This window comes from Leucopleurus acutus, assembly GCF_964270905.1.
Source record: "Leucopleurus acutus genome assembly, chromosome: 21".
NCBI lineage: Eukaryota > Metazoa > Chordata > Mammalia > Artiodactyla > Delphinidae > Leucopleurus > Leucopleurus acutus.
Genome location: NC_139163.1, coordinates 30051632 through 30066561, shown reverse-complemented (window position 1 = coordinate 30066561; position 14930 = coordinate 30051632). Strand labels below are relative to the sequence as shown.

The following is a 14930-nucleotide window of genomic DNA, read 5'->3' as shown; positions in this document are numbered from 1 at the left end:
CAGATTTCCCAGGAGAAGGGGGGTTGGTGGGGAGAGGGATCTCACACAACGAAGACTAACAGCCTAATTTAGTCAGATTTAGGCAACTGTTTAAAATAGTCTTGATTCTTTTTGGAAACTCACCTCCTTTCTGAAAAAGCCAGAAGCTTTACCAGGAGACATAAGAATTCTAACTTTTAGTGGCAGGTTTGTTTCCAACAAAAATCACAGCTTTCTGTTCAAGTGAAAAGACTTCTGTAAGACCCCTTCCCACGTGTTACTGATGCTACACAGTTTACCTGCAGCCCCGGGATTCTTGTTTCATCCACAGAGAAGCTGAAGAAGGTGGCTAGCACTGACACCTGAATTCTGTATATAAAACGATTCCCGACAGCTCAGATAGGATTTCTGAAAACCATCAAATCTCTACCTGCCTAGCCCATGACATTCTTTTTTTTTTAATAGGAAAAAAGTACCCAAGGTGGGGGGAAAAAGAACTCAGCTGAATAAACTGAGGATTCAGAAGCAAAGCAGACATCTAAAAAGGAAACCTCAGGTATCTCTGATTCCACACCAGAGTTAGGCAAAACAGTGAAGACTGCAGTCCGAGGTTACGAGCTTTGCGTCTGCCCCGGGGCACCTTCACCCAAACCAAAAGCAGTGGCCGCCAAACCCACAAAGAGGACCCAGAACACAAGGCCCACGCCCGTCTCACTCACGTTATCAAACGCGACTTTGCCTTCTTGGGTGATTCTAAGATTTCACTAATATGACTACCGGCGGGAGAACCAAAGTCACTGCTCGTTAAAGTCATAGCGGGTTTAAAGGGATCCATGGATTCGTCAAAGTGATCTGGGTCAAAGCGGTAGGAGCCCTGAGCCGAGAGCAGGGGCGAGCGCTGCAGCGGGGAGTGGCCCCCAAAGGGCCCGAAGTCGGGGCTCTCCCCGGGACAGGGGCGGGGACCCGGCTCTGAGGACGCCCCTGCCCCCGGGGCGCCTGCTGGCTCCCCGGCGCCGTCTTTCTGAACCTTGGGTGTCACCCTGCTGCCCGGTTTCCGGCCGGGTTTCCTCGGGAGGGCTTTCCTGGACTCCACAGTCTCCACGTCTTCCGTGAAGTCAAACTCCAGTTTCAGAGGGGAGCCCCTCACGTCCTCCGGCAGCTCAGCCCCTGAGTCGCGGGTGTCTCCGCCGGGGGCACACGGTGTCTCCCTCACGTCGGGGGGACACTTCTGGCTCCTGTCACCTCCTAGCAGGGCAGGGGTGGCGGTGTTCCCAGCCTCTCCGTCAGAACCGGACTGGCGGTCCACCCGGGGAAGACGCGCGCCCTCCGGGGCGGGGTGGGCTTCGGAGACCCCGCCGCCTGCCGCCTTCTTCCTCGGGGGGACGGGCCTGGGCTTCCGCAGCCTGCTTCTGCTGGCCCCGGGCTCCGGACACGGGCTTCCCGCCTCCGGGTCGGCTTCCGCTGAGGCCTCCAGCGTGCACCCCATGGAGCCCTCGGTCATTGCCTGGTCCTGGGCGGCGCCCGGCGCGCGGGGGCAGGGCCCGGCCTGGCCTAAGGCCGCGGCCACGCAGCCATGAGCCGCTGCTGGGCCAGGCGGCCCCCGGGGCGCCGTGGAATTCTTGGTTTCTACGGAAAATGGCCTCACGACAGAGATTTTGCTCACATCGTGTTCAGGTTCTTCTCTGAAACCCTTGACTGAGTAAGACTCAGTAGTGTGCTGAGCTGCCTCGTTTTCTGAGGGTCTAGAACCAGCCTCGGGCGACCATTTTTCAACCACTTCTGCTACCAGCTGTTCGTCCACTTCTTGTGAGTCTAAAACAAAACACAAAAGCCGTCTGTTAACAAATTACCTTTTCAGCATTGGTGACTATTCTCCACTAGCTGAAGCCACACAAACGGCAAGCTCTGCCCTCTTTGCTTGTACGAAGCATCCCTAAGGTTCCGCAACGACGGCGGCGTGGCCTGACAGCGGACGGCTGGTACTACACTCTAAAGCGAGTCTTGCCAGCCCAAACGCTGTGTGTGTGCTATCCAAGTCACACAAATAACAATTATACCAAACAGAGCTATTCAGGAAATGGCTAAAGAGATCGTGGGCCCTCTGCAAAACATATTAATATGATGTTAAAATTCCGCAGGTTAAAACAACTGGTCTGGAAGAAACTTTGGATGCAGACAACTCAGGTAACAGGGATCTCACCTGGCACGGACACGGTTCCCAGGCACTGCCTGAGAGTTTCAGGGTCCGGATTTTATGCAGTAAGCGGGTTTTAATCTCTGGATGTTAAGTATTCCCTCCTCCCCAGAATAGAGTTTAAATAACTGGACTGGTTTAAAATTAAATGAAAAAGTCATCACGGCCTGCTCAGAATAACTTCTCTGTACACTTAAAAGCGGAAAGAGCCAAATAAAAAAACTAATTAGAAAAAGCAGAGATAGAAAAGTGGCTTTATGAACGAACAGCCCTTATTTTACTAAAACACAAATCATAAAACAATAAAGTTACTTCTTCTTTAGAAGCTTCGTCTATAAGCTGGCCAGGAATCTTCTCAAATCATTTGTGAAAATGAAAGATTCTTTTTAATTGGGGTTTTATAAGGAGAAACTCTGCAATCAGGAAGGTGTAAATGAAGGTATTTCTTTAAAGCACAAACTAAGATAGTGCTTTCCTGACATATATCTGAAACGATAATAGAGTAGCAGCAAAAACTGAGTAAACTGGTTATTATCATAGTATCTCATGATTTAAGGGAAACTCAGAGACGACCATCTAATCCTACTTCCTGACCGTAATCCTAATCCAGGATCAAAGAACTAAGCATCACTGGGAGAGTGTTTTCAAAGCACTCACACATCTTTTTATACGATTCCTTTATGGCTGGAATTGAGCAGCGGTTCACAAACTATTCTGCACAGATGCTTCAGATATTCTAACCAATGTCCAATATGTCTTGTTCTTAAAAACTATTATTAATACTGTAATTTTTTAAAAAGCTCTCAACACATGATACCTGGGATTTAACATACTTCAAAAGGATATTTTTTTTTTTTTTTTTTTTTTTGCGGTACGCGGGCCTCTCACTGCCGTGGCCTCTCCCGTTGCGGAGCACAGGCTCCGGACGCGCAGGCTCAGCGGCCATGGCTCACGGGCCCAGCCTCTCCGCGGCATGTGGGATCCTCCCGGACCGGGGCACGAACCCGCGTCCCCTGCAACGGCAGGTGGACTCTCAACCACTGCGCCACCAGGGAAGCCCAAAAGGATATTTTTTTAAAAAGAGAAAGCAATGTGGCAAAATCTTGAGAACTGTTGAACCCAGGGATGGGTGTATAGGAGTTTCCGTTGTACTATTTTCTCTATCATATACTCTTGAAACCTTTCAAACTAAAAAAATTTTAAACAACTGCATTTCACACAGAATTTTAACGAGAACGTTTTAAAGTGTACTGACAGATTCACTTGTGTGTGTACAGACTCTCTATTCTCTCTCCATATATTTGAGCTGTGATGCAGGTGTTATTGACTGTTTCTCTGTGCTGATGGCGGGCAGGAAGGTAGACAAGCAACAGTGAAAGCACAGCATCAAAACCCCAGGGCTGCAAAAATCCACATGCAACAGGCTCAGTTAGAAGCCAGGCTGGGTCTGGGCACACCTGCTCACACCCTAGCATCAGCTGGTTGAATACAATCTAATCTTGATTATACCAAAGTATAGACAGTTACCGCTTATGAGCCACAGAGAGCGCTGAAGCAGGGGTGGATTGAAATCAGATTTACCTTCTCAACAGCTCTCTCCAGTTAAAATGTGGAAGGAGGTCAAAATGGAACAAACAGAACCACCAGCATGTTATTCTGGGGCTTCAACTAGGGTGGTGCTAATGGACAGGAAGAGAAGTGCACAGTAACTGAGAAAATGAGGTGAAATTTGATAAGGCTTGGTGATAGGCTGGATGTAGGACTGAAGGAGAAGGAGGCATCAAAGATGACTCGTATGTTTTCAGCTCATGGAATGAGAGGATGGTTTTACTGTTCAACGAGATTCAGGGGTACCAGCCGAAGAGCTCGGGGCTGTCGGGCTGGGGCAGGGAGGTTGGCCCTGGACACCGAGAGCTGTCTGGAACTCTGAAGCAGAGATGCTGAGTAGGAAGTAAGTAGCGCAGACAGATCTGGGCTGCAACTAGTACTTGACCTAACTGAAGCCACGATGTACGTGAGACTGACTACCTTCGAAGTCACACTGGATACTACTTAACTGTAAGGTATCTCCCTCCTACATTGCATCTTTGAGCCTTAGCATATTTTATTCTAAAATTTTAAAGAGAGGTTGATTATCTTTCTTTCTAAAAAGAAGTTACCTAAAAAGGATTAATTTAAAATGAAAGTTGAAGTTTAACCATCTTTGTAAATTAAAAGAGTATTATTGGGCTTCCCTGGTGGCACAGTGGTTGAGAGTCCGCCTGCCGATGCAGGGGACACAGGTTCGTGCCCCGGTCCGGGAAGATCCCACGTGCCGCGGAGCGGCTGGGCCCGTGAGCCATGGCCGCTGAGCCTGCGCGTCCGGAGCCTGTGCTACGCAACGGGAGAGGCCACAACAGTGAGAGGCCCGCGTACTGCAAAAAAAAAAAAAAAAAAAGAAAAGCAGCAAAACAAAAGAAAAAGAAGTTCATAGTGGGGACAAACCTGGGCAAATGGGGGCAATGATTTAACCTGGGCAGTGGGCACACACAGGTTCTACCGCAGGACATCGGAAGCTGATGACAATCAAAGAAAAACTGTCTTTTGTTACATAATTGCTCTCCCAACCCCTCCTTGCCATTGACTTCTAAACATTTACTGCCAGTCTCCCACGTGGGAGCCCTGGGCACTGATATCCGAGTCCTCTGTGTTCTTCCCCCAGAGGCTTGTGATAAGTTAAGGGGAAAGGGTGAGGCGAGGACAGTGTGTCCAGCCCAGCGGCCCTTTCCCTCTTGGGACTTTTGTCTCCCTTTCCTGATTCCTTCACCAACAATCCCACACCTCCCAGAGACCGAGGGGAGACCTATGGAGTCGCCCTTCGCTTACTCTCTCCCTAGCTTTCAATTTCTGCCCTCATCGCCTCCATTAGAAAAGGGCAGGGCCTTCCCACCTTCCTCCACCTCCACCCATTCCTCTAGACCCTCCTCCTTCCCCATCTCTACTGGCTGCAGAGGAGCAAGGGATGGAAAAGGAGGCCACCCGGCAACCTGGGGACACCTGCAGCTCTGCTGTACCCTAAAGCATGCCACCCAGCAAGTGGGAGGGGGAAGGAAAACGAGCACCCTTCACCTGAATTCAGCCCCCCAGCCTGAGCAGAAGACCCCTGCCCAGGCATTTCTTGGCCAGCTCTGGCCAGGTACCAGGTCAGTAAACCTGCCCAGTCCTACGCCCACTCCCTGCAGGCCCTACCCTGGTCTAGCACCTTCAGTCACCAGGAGAAAGCACTGACGGGCAGGAGTGTGGGGAGGGCTTCTCATTGACTTAAACCAGTTTGGGGGAATTCCCTGGCGGTCCAGTGGTTAGGGCTTAGCGCTTTCACTGCTGTGGCCTGGGTTCGATCCCTGGTCAGGGAACTAAGATCCCGCAAGCCGCGTGGCGTGGCCAAAAAAAAACAAATAAAAATAAAAATAAACCAGTCTGGGGAGTTTGTGAAAATGTAAAACAAGGAAAAAACCAAACTCCTCACCTAACTGGAAAAGGTACCTCAGAGTAAGATTTTATTCGCATTTATACCCTCCATCAGCAAGTGTGCCAATACCAGGCGACCCCACATACCCAGGGCTGCCCTACAACAGACGCTAAAGGCAAGCATGGCACTACAGGTAACTTGCAGGAAGAAGTAAAACACCCAAAACGTCTGCAAGCTCTGGTTAAGAGCTCTAACCTCGGTCCCGTCTGAGAGCGCTGTTATGTAACTTAACCTCCCTCTAAGCCATCCTTCCACTTTGACACAAATCCTGCATTCCATCAGAACCTTCCTCAGCGCGCTGACAGGCTCTCTCCCTGGATTGAGTCTATTGCGTTTGGATGATTCTGACAAGCCAGCACTACCAGGCGGCTTGGTGAACACAGACAGAGAGGTGATCAGCAGATGAATTCAAAGCAAACACAGAGGAAATCCAAAAATAGACCAACATTTCCACTTCTGCCACGTCTGTTGCTGTTAATGAAACTCTGCCTTTCAACGAGCAGCCTCTGCTAGATCTAAAACGTTGTGTGACGCACGCATGGGTGCTCTAACACAGATACCTTATATGCTTTTTTTAGACTATTCTCCTGTAAAAAGAGATTTTTCCCTCCTTCTTTATAATATTTGTAAAAGAAAAGGCACAGAACACCAAAATTCTAAAGACTGAGGTAACAGCTTGACCTTCTGCTTTATACTCTGGTATGTTGAAAATATACTGGGTTAAAATACAAGTGTATAAAAAAACCTTAGCAGAAGGGAAATGCCATGAACACAAAATATTTCTGAAACTCAGAAATGTATTCAGCTCACATATACTGAGAACCTGCTCAGCTGGCTGCTTCCACATGGATAACCTCATTGGAGAGGAGATAAAACAGCAACCACTTGGAAACACTGTATATTAACACTGCAGATTTGGCATTTTTCTCAAATATGCTTGACATTTCCCCCCCTCAGATTTTAACTTTTTGGCGAAACGTTGTCTGCAAGCTCCTTTTAGACCTGCCCATCACTTTCTCTCCTTCAGCTACAAGAGGCCTCTTTTATGGGTTTTAAAATACTGGACATGTGGGACTTCCCTGGTGGTCCAGTGGTCAAGACTCTGTGCTTCCACTGCAGGGGGTGCGGGTTCGATCCCTAGTCAGGGAACTAAGATCCTGCATGCCTTGCGGTGCAGCCAAACAACAAAAAAACAAAACAACAAAAAACAAAAAACCACACAAATAAACACTGGACCTGTAAAGTGACAAAGCTGCCAATATTTGAACACGCCTCCTGTATCTCTCTCTCACACACACACAAACCCCGGCCTCCTTCTAACCTCAAAATCTGAACAATATATCTCACAACCAAGTCTGAGATGCAAGGCCTGACTCTGAGGCTAAAACAAAAATCTCTGAACCAATACATGAAAATGAATGTCTTTGCAATAATTCAGGAAGAAGGGTTCTAAGGTAAAATTTCAGAGGGTCCATGAAGCCCCAGAAACTCAATGAAAAATTACATTAGAGCCTTCTCCAGGGGAGAAAATCCCTGGCCTTCTCCAAAGTCTGGCCTTAGAAACCACCGGGCAGGTACTTCCCTGGTGGCTCAGTGGTTGAGAGTCCGCCTGCCAATGCAGGAGACACGGGTTCGAGCCCCGGTCCGGGAAGATCCCACGTTCCACAGAGCAACGGGGCCCACATGCCACAACTACTGAGCCCGCACTCAAGAGCCCGCGTGCCACAGCTACTGAAGCCCGCACGCCTGGAGCCCATGCTCCACAACAAGAGAAGCCACCACAACGCAACCAAAAATAAATAAATAAAATTTTAAAATACATTTTTAAAAAATAGCTATTTAGAAAAAAAAAGAAAGGAAAAGAAACCACCGGGCAGAAGACTGTATTTTGGGACCACGTTTAGGGTCGTCAAAGGGCTCCTCTCATCACTTGATAGTTAAAACTTCAATTCCCCTCAATCACCACACCGCGGTTTAAAAACTCTTACGCTACTGCGGGAAAAAAATCCTAACATCAAAAAACGAAGCTCACCACCTCCGAGAACATTCCAAGGGAATGCTGCAAGTGCTGTTTTAAGCAATTTTAAGTGTGGACTAAACGTCTGACAGGGAACACGCACCAAAACACAAATTTAAATCGTCTGTTTAAACAGGATTCAGTCACGGGCTCCGTACCCGTTGACACTGAGATGGGACTGAAGGGTGGTGGATGGCCAGGCCCTAAGGGGCCCCAAACGTACAGTGAAAGCTGGTGGCGTGGTCCCAGCGGGGCACTGGTGTGGAAGGGAGGGACACTTGGACAGACCACCCCGTGGGAAATCAGACCTGGGAGGATGCTTTCCTTCTCTGGAGGGTGGCTTGGGCTCTGCTGGGCAGAGGGCAGCGTAAGGTGAAGAGGCAGTGCTGGTGGCGCAGTGGTTGAGAGTCCGCCTGCCGATGCAGGGGACACGGGTTCGTGCCCCGGTCCGGGAAGATCCCACATGCCGCGGAGCGGCTGGGCCCGTGAGCCATGGCCGCTGAGCCTGCGCGTCCGGAGCCTGTGCTCCGCAACAGGAGAGGCCACAACAGTGAGAGGCCCGTGTACCGCAAAAAAAAAAGAAAAAAAAAGAAAATAAAAAAAGAAAATGGCGAAAACACATTTGAAACAGACTCGCTTTCACACAGTTAATAAACCGGATACCGTTTTTAAACCATCAGATTTGTAAAAATTAAAATACTGATGGTGCTCAGTTAACAGCGACCAGGCAAGCGGGCCAGTCGGCCGTCTCACGCGTGCGGGAAAGCGTATGGGGGATCCTTCAGGAAGTGCTTATCCCATGATTTCCTCGGCTAGGCGTTTATTTTAATTATGCTCACAAAGAGGGCCAAGCACACATGTGTACAAGGGTGAGGATGTTCCCACCCACTCTGGGGGCTATTACAGAGCACCAGAGGGGACTGACAGATCATTTAATGTGCGACATTGACACGGGAATACTATTGATATCTGGGTATCAAAAACCACGCAGACTTGTATGTGCTGAAATGGGAGGGTTTCCAAGACACGTCAGGTGGAAAGAGCAAGGGGAAGAAGGGTGCACAAGGTATGAGACCTTCTTCAGTTTAGACATATAAAGACAAAAACCTTACAGATGGAAGGGGAAATTACCGCTGACCGACTGCCTTGGGGGACAGTGGAAAGAAGCTTTCTGTGCCGTTAGAATTTTCTAACAAAGAAAAGGGGAAAGGAGGGTGGTGGGCACACATACAGTGGAAGGATGGGCCCTCTTCATTCTCTTTAAACTTTTTTTCAAAAAGAATAAATACATAACCTGAATCAGGTTTTTAGACCTAATGTCCAGTTTGCAGGAAATGAGGGAATAGATAAATCCAAAAGATGGGACAAGCATACAGAAAATGGCCCTCTTGTCAAACAGAATGCGGTAGGAAAAAAAAGTGGTGTGGGAATGAAGGGAATCGATGAATACACTAAAACGACCAAAAAGACTGTTCTACCAAATGCAGTACGTGATTTTGCTTGGATCCAATGTTAAAGACATTCTGAGGAGAACTGGGGGAGCCTGATTAAACACGGCCTGGGTTAGATAACATTAATTAGGTTAATTTTATTAGTTATGATTATGGTCTTATGGTTAACAGGAAAAATGTCCTTATGTTTTAGAGATGCACACTTAAATATTTAGGGAACACGTCTCATAAATACTTCAAAAACAAGAAGCAAACATGCCAAAATGTTGACTGCTGTAACTGGGTGATATGCATATGCAGAGTCATTACACTCTTCTATTACTGTATGCCTAGACTTTTCATGAGAATAAAAAAACAATATCTAGAAAAAACTCTGGAATGATGTACATGAATTTTTTAAACACCTCATCCCTTGAATTGGGACTATGTCTGTTTTCTTTTGCTTTTTCTCTTATTTGCTTATCTAGATTTTCTACCTTCTGTCTACAATGAATATTATTTCGATGATTTTCCAAAGCTACGTACAACGATACCTATTTCTAGAGAGTTCAAGACAAGTTCCCTTTCTTCCCAGGCACCCTTCGCCTCCCGCCCCCAAGCACAACACAGAGGGACGGAAGCCCCGATCCCCTTTGATCCCACCAAAGCCAGTACCTTGATGCACTTGACCACTTTCCAAACTTGGTTTCAGAAAATGACCTACAGACACAGCCTGTCACAGAAGGGTAAGAGGTAACTTAACACAATGCCGGTGCACGACGCAACCAGACGAAACGTTTCTCGAAGAAGCGAAGCAGAAAGCGTAAGCAAAGTCTGGCTGCATCAGCAAGTGTAAAATTGGCTAGCAAACGGCAGACGGTTTAAGACAGAAATGGAACAACACAGGCTGTAGGAAAAGAGCATGAGGTATGCTGGCTGTGCAGTGGTGGAGGATGCATGAGTGCCTGACAGAAAGATGGAAGGGCAGATACTCCCGTGGTGGAAACGGATGCATCTAGTGCAGTGATTTGAAAATGCCCCTGAATCAAATCACTTAGGGAGCTCTGAAACAAATAGATCCTTGGGTGTCAGCCCAGAGCCCCCTCATTTAGTTGGTCCGGTGAGGGGCTCAGGCACTTTTAAAAAGATGATTCTAGGGCTTCCCTGGTGGCGCAGTGGTTGGGAGTCCGCCTGCCGATGCAGGGGACACGGGTTCGTGCCCCGGTCCGGGAAGATCCCACATGCCACGGAGCGGCTGGGCCTGTGAGCCATGGCCGCTGAGCCTGCACGTCCGGAGCCTGTGCTCCGCAACGGGAGAGGCCACAACAGTGAGAGGCCCGTGTACCGCAAAAAAAAAAAAAAAAATGATTCTAACATGCAGAGTGGGACTGAGGGCAGTGCTGTCCAACGGAACTTTCTATCAGGATGAGAAAGAACATCCTATTATCTGAGCTGTGTGATAAGACAGCCACCAGTTCTTTGTGGCTACTGAGAACTTGCAATGTGACAGTGTGACGGAAGAACTCAACGTTCAATTTCATTCGATTTTGGTTAAACAGGCACGGGTGGCGACAGGCTACCTTACTGGACAAAGCAGGTTTCTAGGGGATGCCATGAAACACCTGAATCACACAACTCCACAGCCGTACACACTTAACCGTTTCCCCCGGAGAGAAGTCTCAGTGTCGTTAAGCCTTCTGGTGTCCTGACAACAGCAACTTCAAAACTGAAGCGAATGCAAACAGCAAACCTGGGACAGCTCGGAGCATGCGCGCGGGCACCTGCACTCACCTCTCCTGCTTCGTGTTTCTCCTTCACATTTAGCAGCACCCCTCCCCCACCTTCCAGCCTAAAAGATCCATTCACTGGTTAAACTAATGACAGAAGCACTGAAGTCACGCTACATGTCATGTAATTTTTGAGGGTTTTCAAATTTGTCATTATAATTATTGCTGGGTGAAGATTTTCGTGTCTTCATATCTTCATACTAGAAGATGTGACACAATAAAAATGGCCTTTGTCCAAGGTCCCTGGCACAGAGCTCCTAAAAGCCCCAGAATTTTCCTGGGTGACACGAGTGTCCTGTTATTGATAACAAGCCCCTTTGATCACACCTGCGTTTAATGAGGTGTCTCAGGGTGCGGGTCCCAGATAGCGTCCAGATGGGGCTGGTCACCAGAAAGACCCAACTCGTGGTTAGAGGGTGGCAACGTTCAGGGGCTGGAGATCAGTCGGGTTATAAAAAATCTTGAACAGCGAGATTCACGGGGCTCCCAGGTTGGTGGACCCACAGAGGTGCTGCAGGGGTGACAGGCCTGGACAAGACGTACCCGGTCCCCTGCATCTCTTCCATTCGGCCGTTCCTGAGTTGCATCCTTTACAATAAAGCAGTAAACGTATTTTCCTGAGTTCTGTGAGTCACTGTAGTAGAGAAGCTGAGAGGGGTCGTAGGATCCCCCAAATCTGTAGCCAAGCTGGACAGAAGTGTGGGACCTGGGATGCCCCTGACGCCTCAGATGAGGGCAGCCTGGAGGGACTGAGCCCTTAAACCTCTGGAGTCTGACGCTAACTCTGGGTAGTTACTGCCAGACTAAGCTTGAACTGTAGGACACTCAGTTGTATCAACCACACACAGAACTGGTATTTGAAAAGACACCACATATTTGGTGTCAAAAAAACCCCCAAACCCTCTCAACGACAAGTGCTATTTACATTGTCACATTTCATGTATCCTAATAAGCTACAGGTTGACCACGGACAGTAGATAAATATACAGTCTTGTCTAATAGCAAGATGAAGGTTCTGCCTCCGTGTGATGGAAGAAGCAGCTTGATTCACAATTACCCAAGGCTGATGATCTTCACAAGGGAAACGGGGCAAATTCGCACAAAACCAGATGCTGCAAGATGTCCAGCAGGGGTACCCATGCCCGCATCCTCCAGAAAAAAAAACAGAGAAAAAGTTTCCCCATGGTACTGTTTAACTTCCTGGTTACTAGCTGTCTGACTCCAGTTCAATGATTAAAATAAAAACAACATATTGTGGTACCATGTTAAAAATTGTGTTTGAAGTAGTTAGTGACATTGAAAGATGTTGGCTATATATTATTAGAGAAACCAATTTCTAGAAAACACTGGGACCCAGAGCCTTGACCTCACTTCCAGAATAACTTACCCAGAGACTGTTTATTGTGCAATGATTTTCGTGCAATAAACCTTAGACAAGCATTACATTATCCCCCAGTGTTACAGATATATAAACAAATGACTAATATTAAGCCAATTCTCCCATCCCAAGGCCCAGAATCCTTCTTACTAAGCATAAAGATCTCTTCTTACCCAAACCTAATCCCCTCTTACCCATTTCTCCTCTGTCTTCATTTCAACACAGGACGGCGGCTCCAAGCCCACCCAGCCCCACCTCTCCTTCTCTTCCCAAGACACAAGGGTGGAATTTATTTTTTGTTAAGGGCTGTTTTTAAAGGGCCTCCCTCCTGAAAAATTCTTCGCAATTACACTGCTGTTGTAACTGTGCTTGGTGCTCCAGATATATCACTTTAAGGTGTTCCTTAAGCCCATGTTACAGATGAAGGAACCATGGCCCAGAGAGGTTAGAACAGATGGAGCGAGGGAGCAGGAGGGAGGAGGGGGCGTGGAGCCTGGTCTGGGGCACAGGAAGGTCATGGCTCAACCATGCTACACAGTCCCCCAGTTAATTCTAGAGCCACCTGCATTCACCTCATTTCTCTTCGCTCCTGGGATGACCCTGAGAAAACCCAAATGGGGTCACAAGCCCAGGAAGAAGGGTTCTGGGGTGGAGGTTCAATGCTATGGTAGGACACAATCAAGTATATCGCTCTACACTGCTACATCCATGGAGGGGTGGGCATCTGAGTCAGGATGGAAGCAGGGGACAGTCCGTGTCTAGGAACAAACCACCCATGCCATGCTTCTGAGAGCTGACAGGTGAGGTACAGAACCCACGTGACCAAGCTGGGCTAGACGTCCAAACAGGTGGGACTAGGGAGTTCCCTGGCAGTCCAGTGGTTAGGACTCCGGTGCTCTCACTGTCGAGGGCCCGGGTTCGATCCCTGGTTCGGGAACTAAGCCACGTGGCGCAGCCAAAAGACAAAACAAACCGATGGGACTGTACCTCCCTCACTGCTCCATTCTGTCCTCATGGTGGGGGCGCCCGATCTCACAGTGAGCCACAAACGTGGAGGGTCCAGCGATGACCAAAGTTCTACAAATGTACTGCTGTGAGCCAAGCTGACTGCCAGCCACAGTACTAAGAAATCCTACATGCAGACCCAAACCAGACGCTCCATGTCCGCACTCCCTAATCAGCTTAAACCCTCAGCTTCATCGGGACTTGAAGCCCAAAAGTCCAATCATAAAAAATGTCTAAGATAATCATCTAACCAACCAACCACAGGCCCTATGACCTGCAGCATACGCTGCGCTGGGCATGAAGGGGCCACAAAATCAGCACGTGGGGCTTATAATCCAGTGAAGGAGAGGAAAGCCACATTCCAAGACCCTACGGAGACACTCAAGGGTTGAATCGTGAGGAAGTTACTACCACCTTCTCACGTGACAGCCACCTCACATGTTCTTACAGAGAAAACCACCACTGCTTGACCTCTGGTCTTCCTGCATCACCGACTTCTCTTCCCTTTCTAAATGGGTTACTTCCTCTTTGAATGTGCCTCCATATTTAGAGAGAGAACTTTCTAGAAGCACTAAAGTAATTCTTTATTTTTGAAAGCCAGGTAGGTTGTATTTTTAAAAAAATATTTATTTAGTTATTTGGCTGCACCGGGTCTTAGTTGCAGCATGCGGGATCTTTAGCTGCGGCATGTGGGATCTTAAGTCGGGGCACGTAGGATTTAGTTCTCCGACCAGGGATCGAACCCAGGCCCCCTGCATTGGGAGTGCGGAGTCTTAACCACTGCACCACCAGGGAAGTCCCAGTTGTATTTTAAAAGGACCTTTATTGTTGACTTGGAAGCAAGCTGGGCAGCGACAAGGAGGGACCTATAGATTGTCATACTGAGTGAAGTCAGTCAGACAGAGAAAGACAAATATCATATGATATCGCTTATACGCAGAATCTATAAAAAAAATGGCACAAATGAACCTATTTACAAAACAGAATAGAGTCACAGATGTAGAAAACAAACTTATGCTTACCAATGGGGTCAAAGGGGTGATATATTGGGAGACTGGGATCGACATATACATACTACTATGTACAAACCAGATAACTAATAAGGACCTGCTGTATAGCACAGGGAAATCTACTCAACACTCTGTAATGACCTATATGGGAAAAGAATCTAAAAGAGAATGGATATATGTATATGTATAACTGATTCACTTTGCTGTACAGCAGAAACTAACACAACATTGTAAATCAACTATACTCCAATAAAAGTTAATTTAAAAATTAATTAATTAAAAAAAAAAAAGCAAGTTGGGAGGAGGTAAGAAGAATGAATGTAGTGCATCTAAGGTATGGGCTACAGGAGAGGTGAAGACATCAGTGACTAGACCAGACTCAGCATTCTTCCTCACAGAGGAAAGGAAACAGCTGCTCTTGGGTCTAGGCAGGAGCCTGACGCTGATGTCCTAATGGGGCACTGATGCCCTCTGACCCTGAAAGTGTACGACCTATGTTCTGCTACCCCTCAAGAAACAGGTAGACAGGCCCCCAAACCACTTCCCCCTCCAACCCATCTTAGCTCATATTCCTTTAGTAACAAGGGACACAATCTCTCCCTTGAAATGCAACTCACAAAGG

General features: G+C 47.8%; 1 protein-coding gene across 6 annotated transcripts in view; it reads right to left on the bottom strand.

Annotated features, from left to right (window-relative positions):
- TACC1 (transforming acidic coiled-coil containing protein 1) overlaps positions 1-14930 on the bottom strand; it is a 108447-nt gene that overhangs the window by 24268 nt on the left and 69249 nt on the right. For all 6 annotated transcript variants that reach the window (XM_082863715.1, XM_082863713.1, XM_082863712.1 and 3 more), the window contains one exon: positions 699-1791. In XM_082863715.1, the coding sequence (XP_082719841.1) occupies positions 699-1480 (782 nt within the window). In that variant the 5' untranslated portion in view covers positions 1481-1791. The remainder of the gene's footprint in view (positions 1-698; positions 1792-14930) is intronic.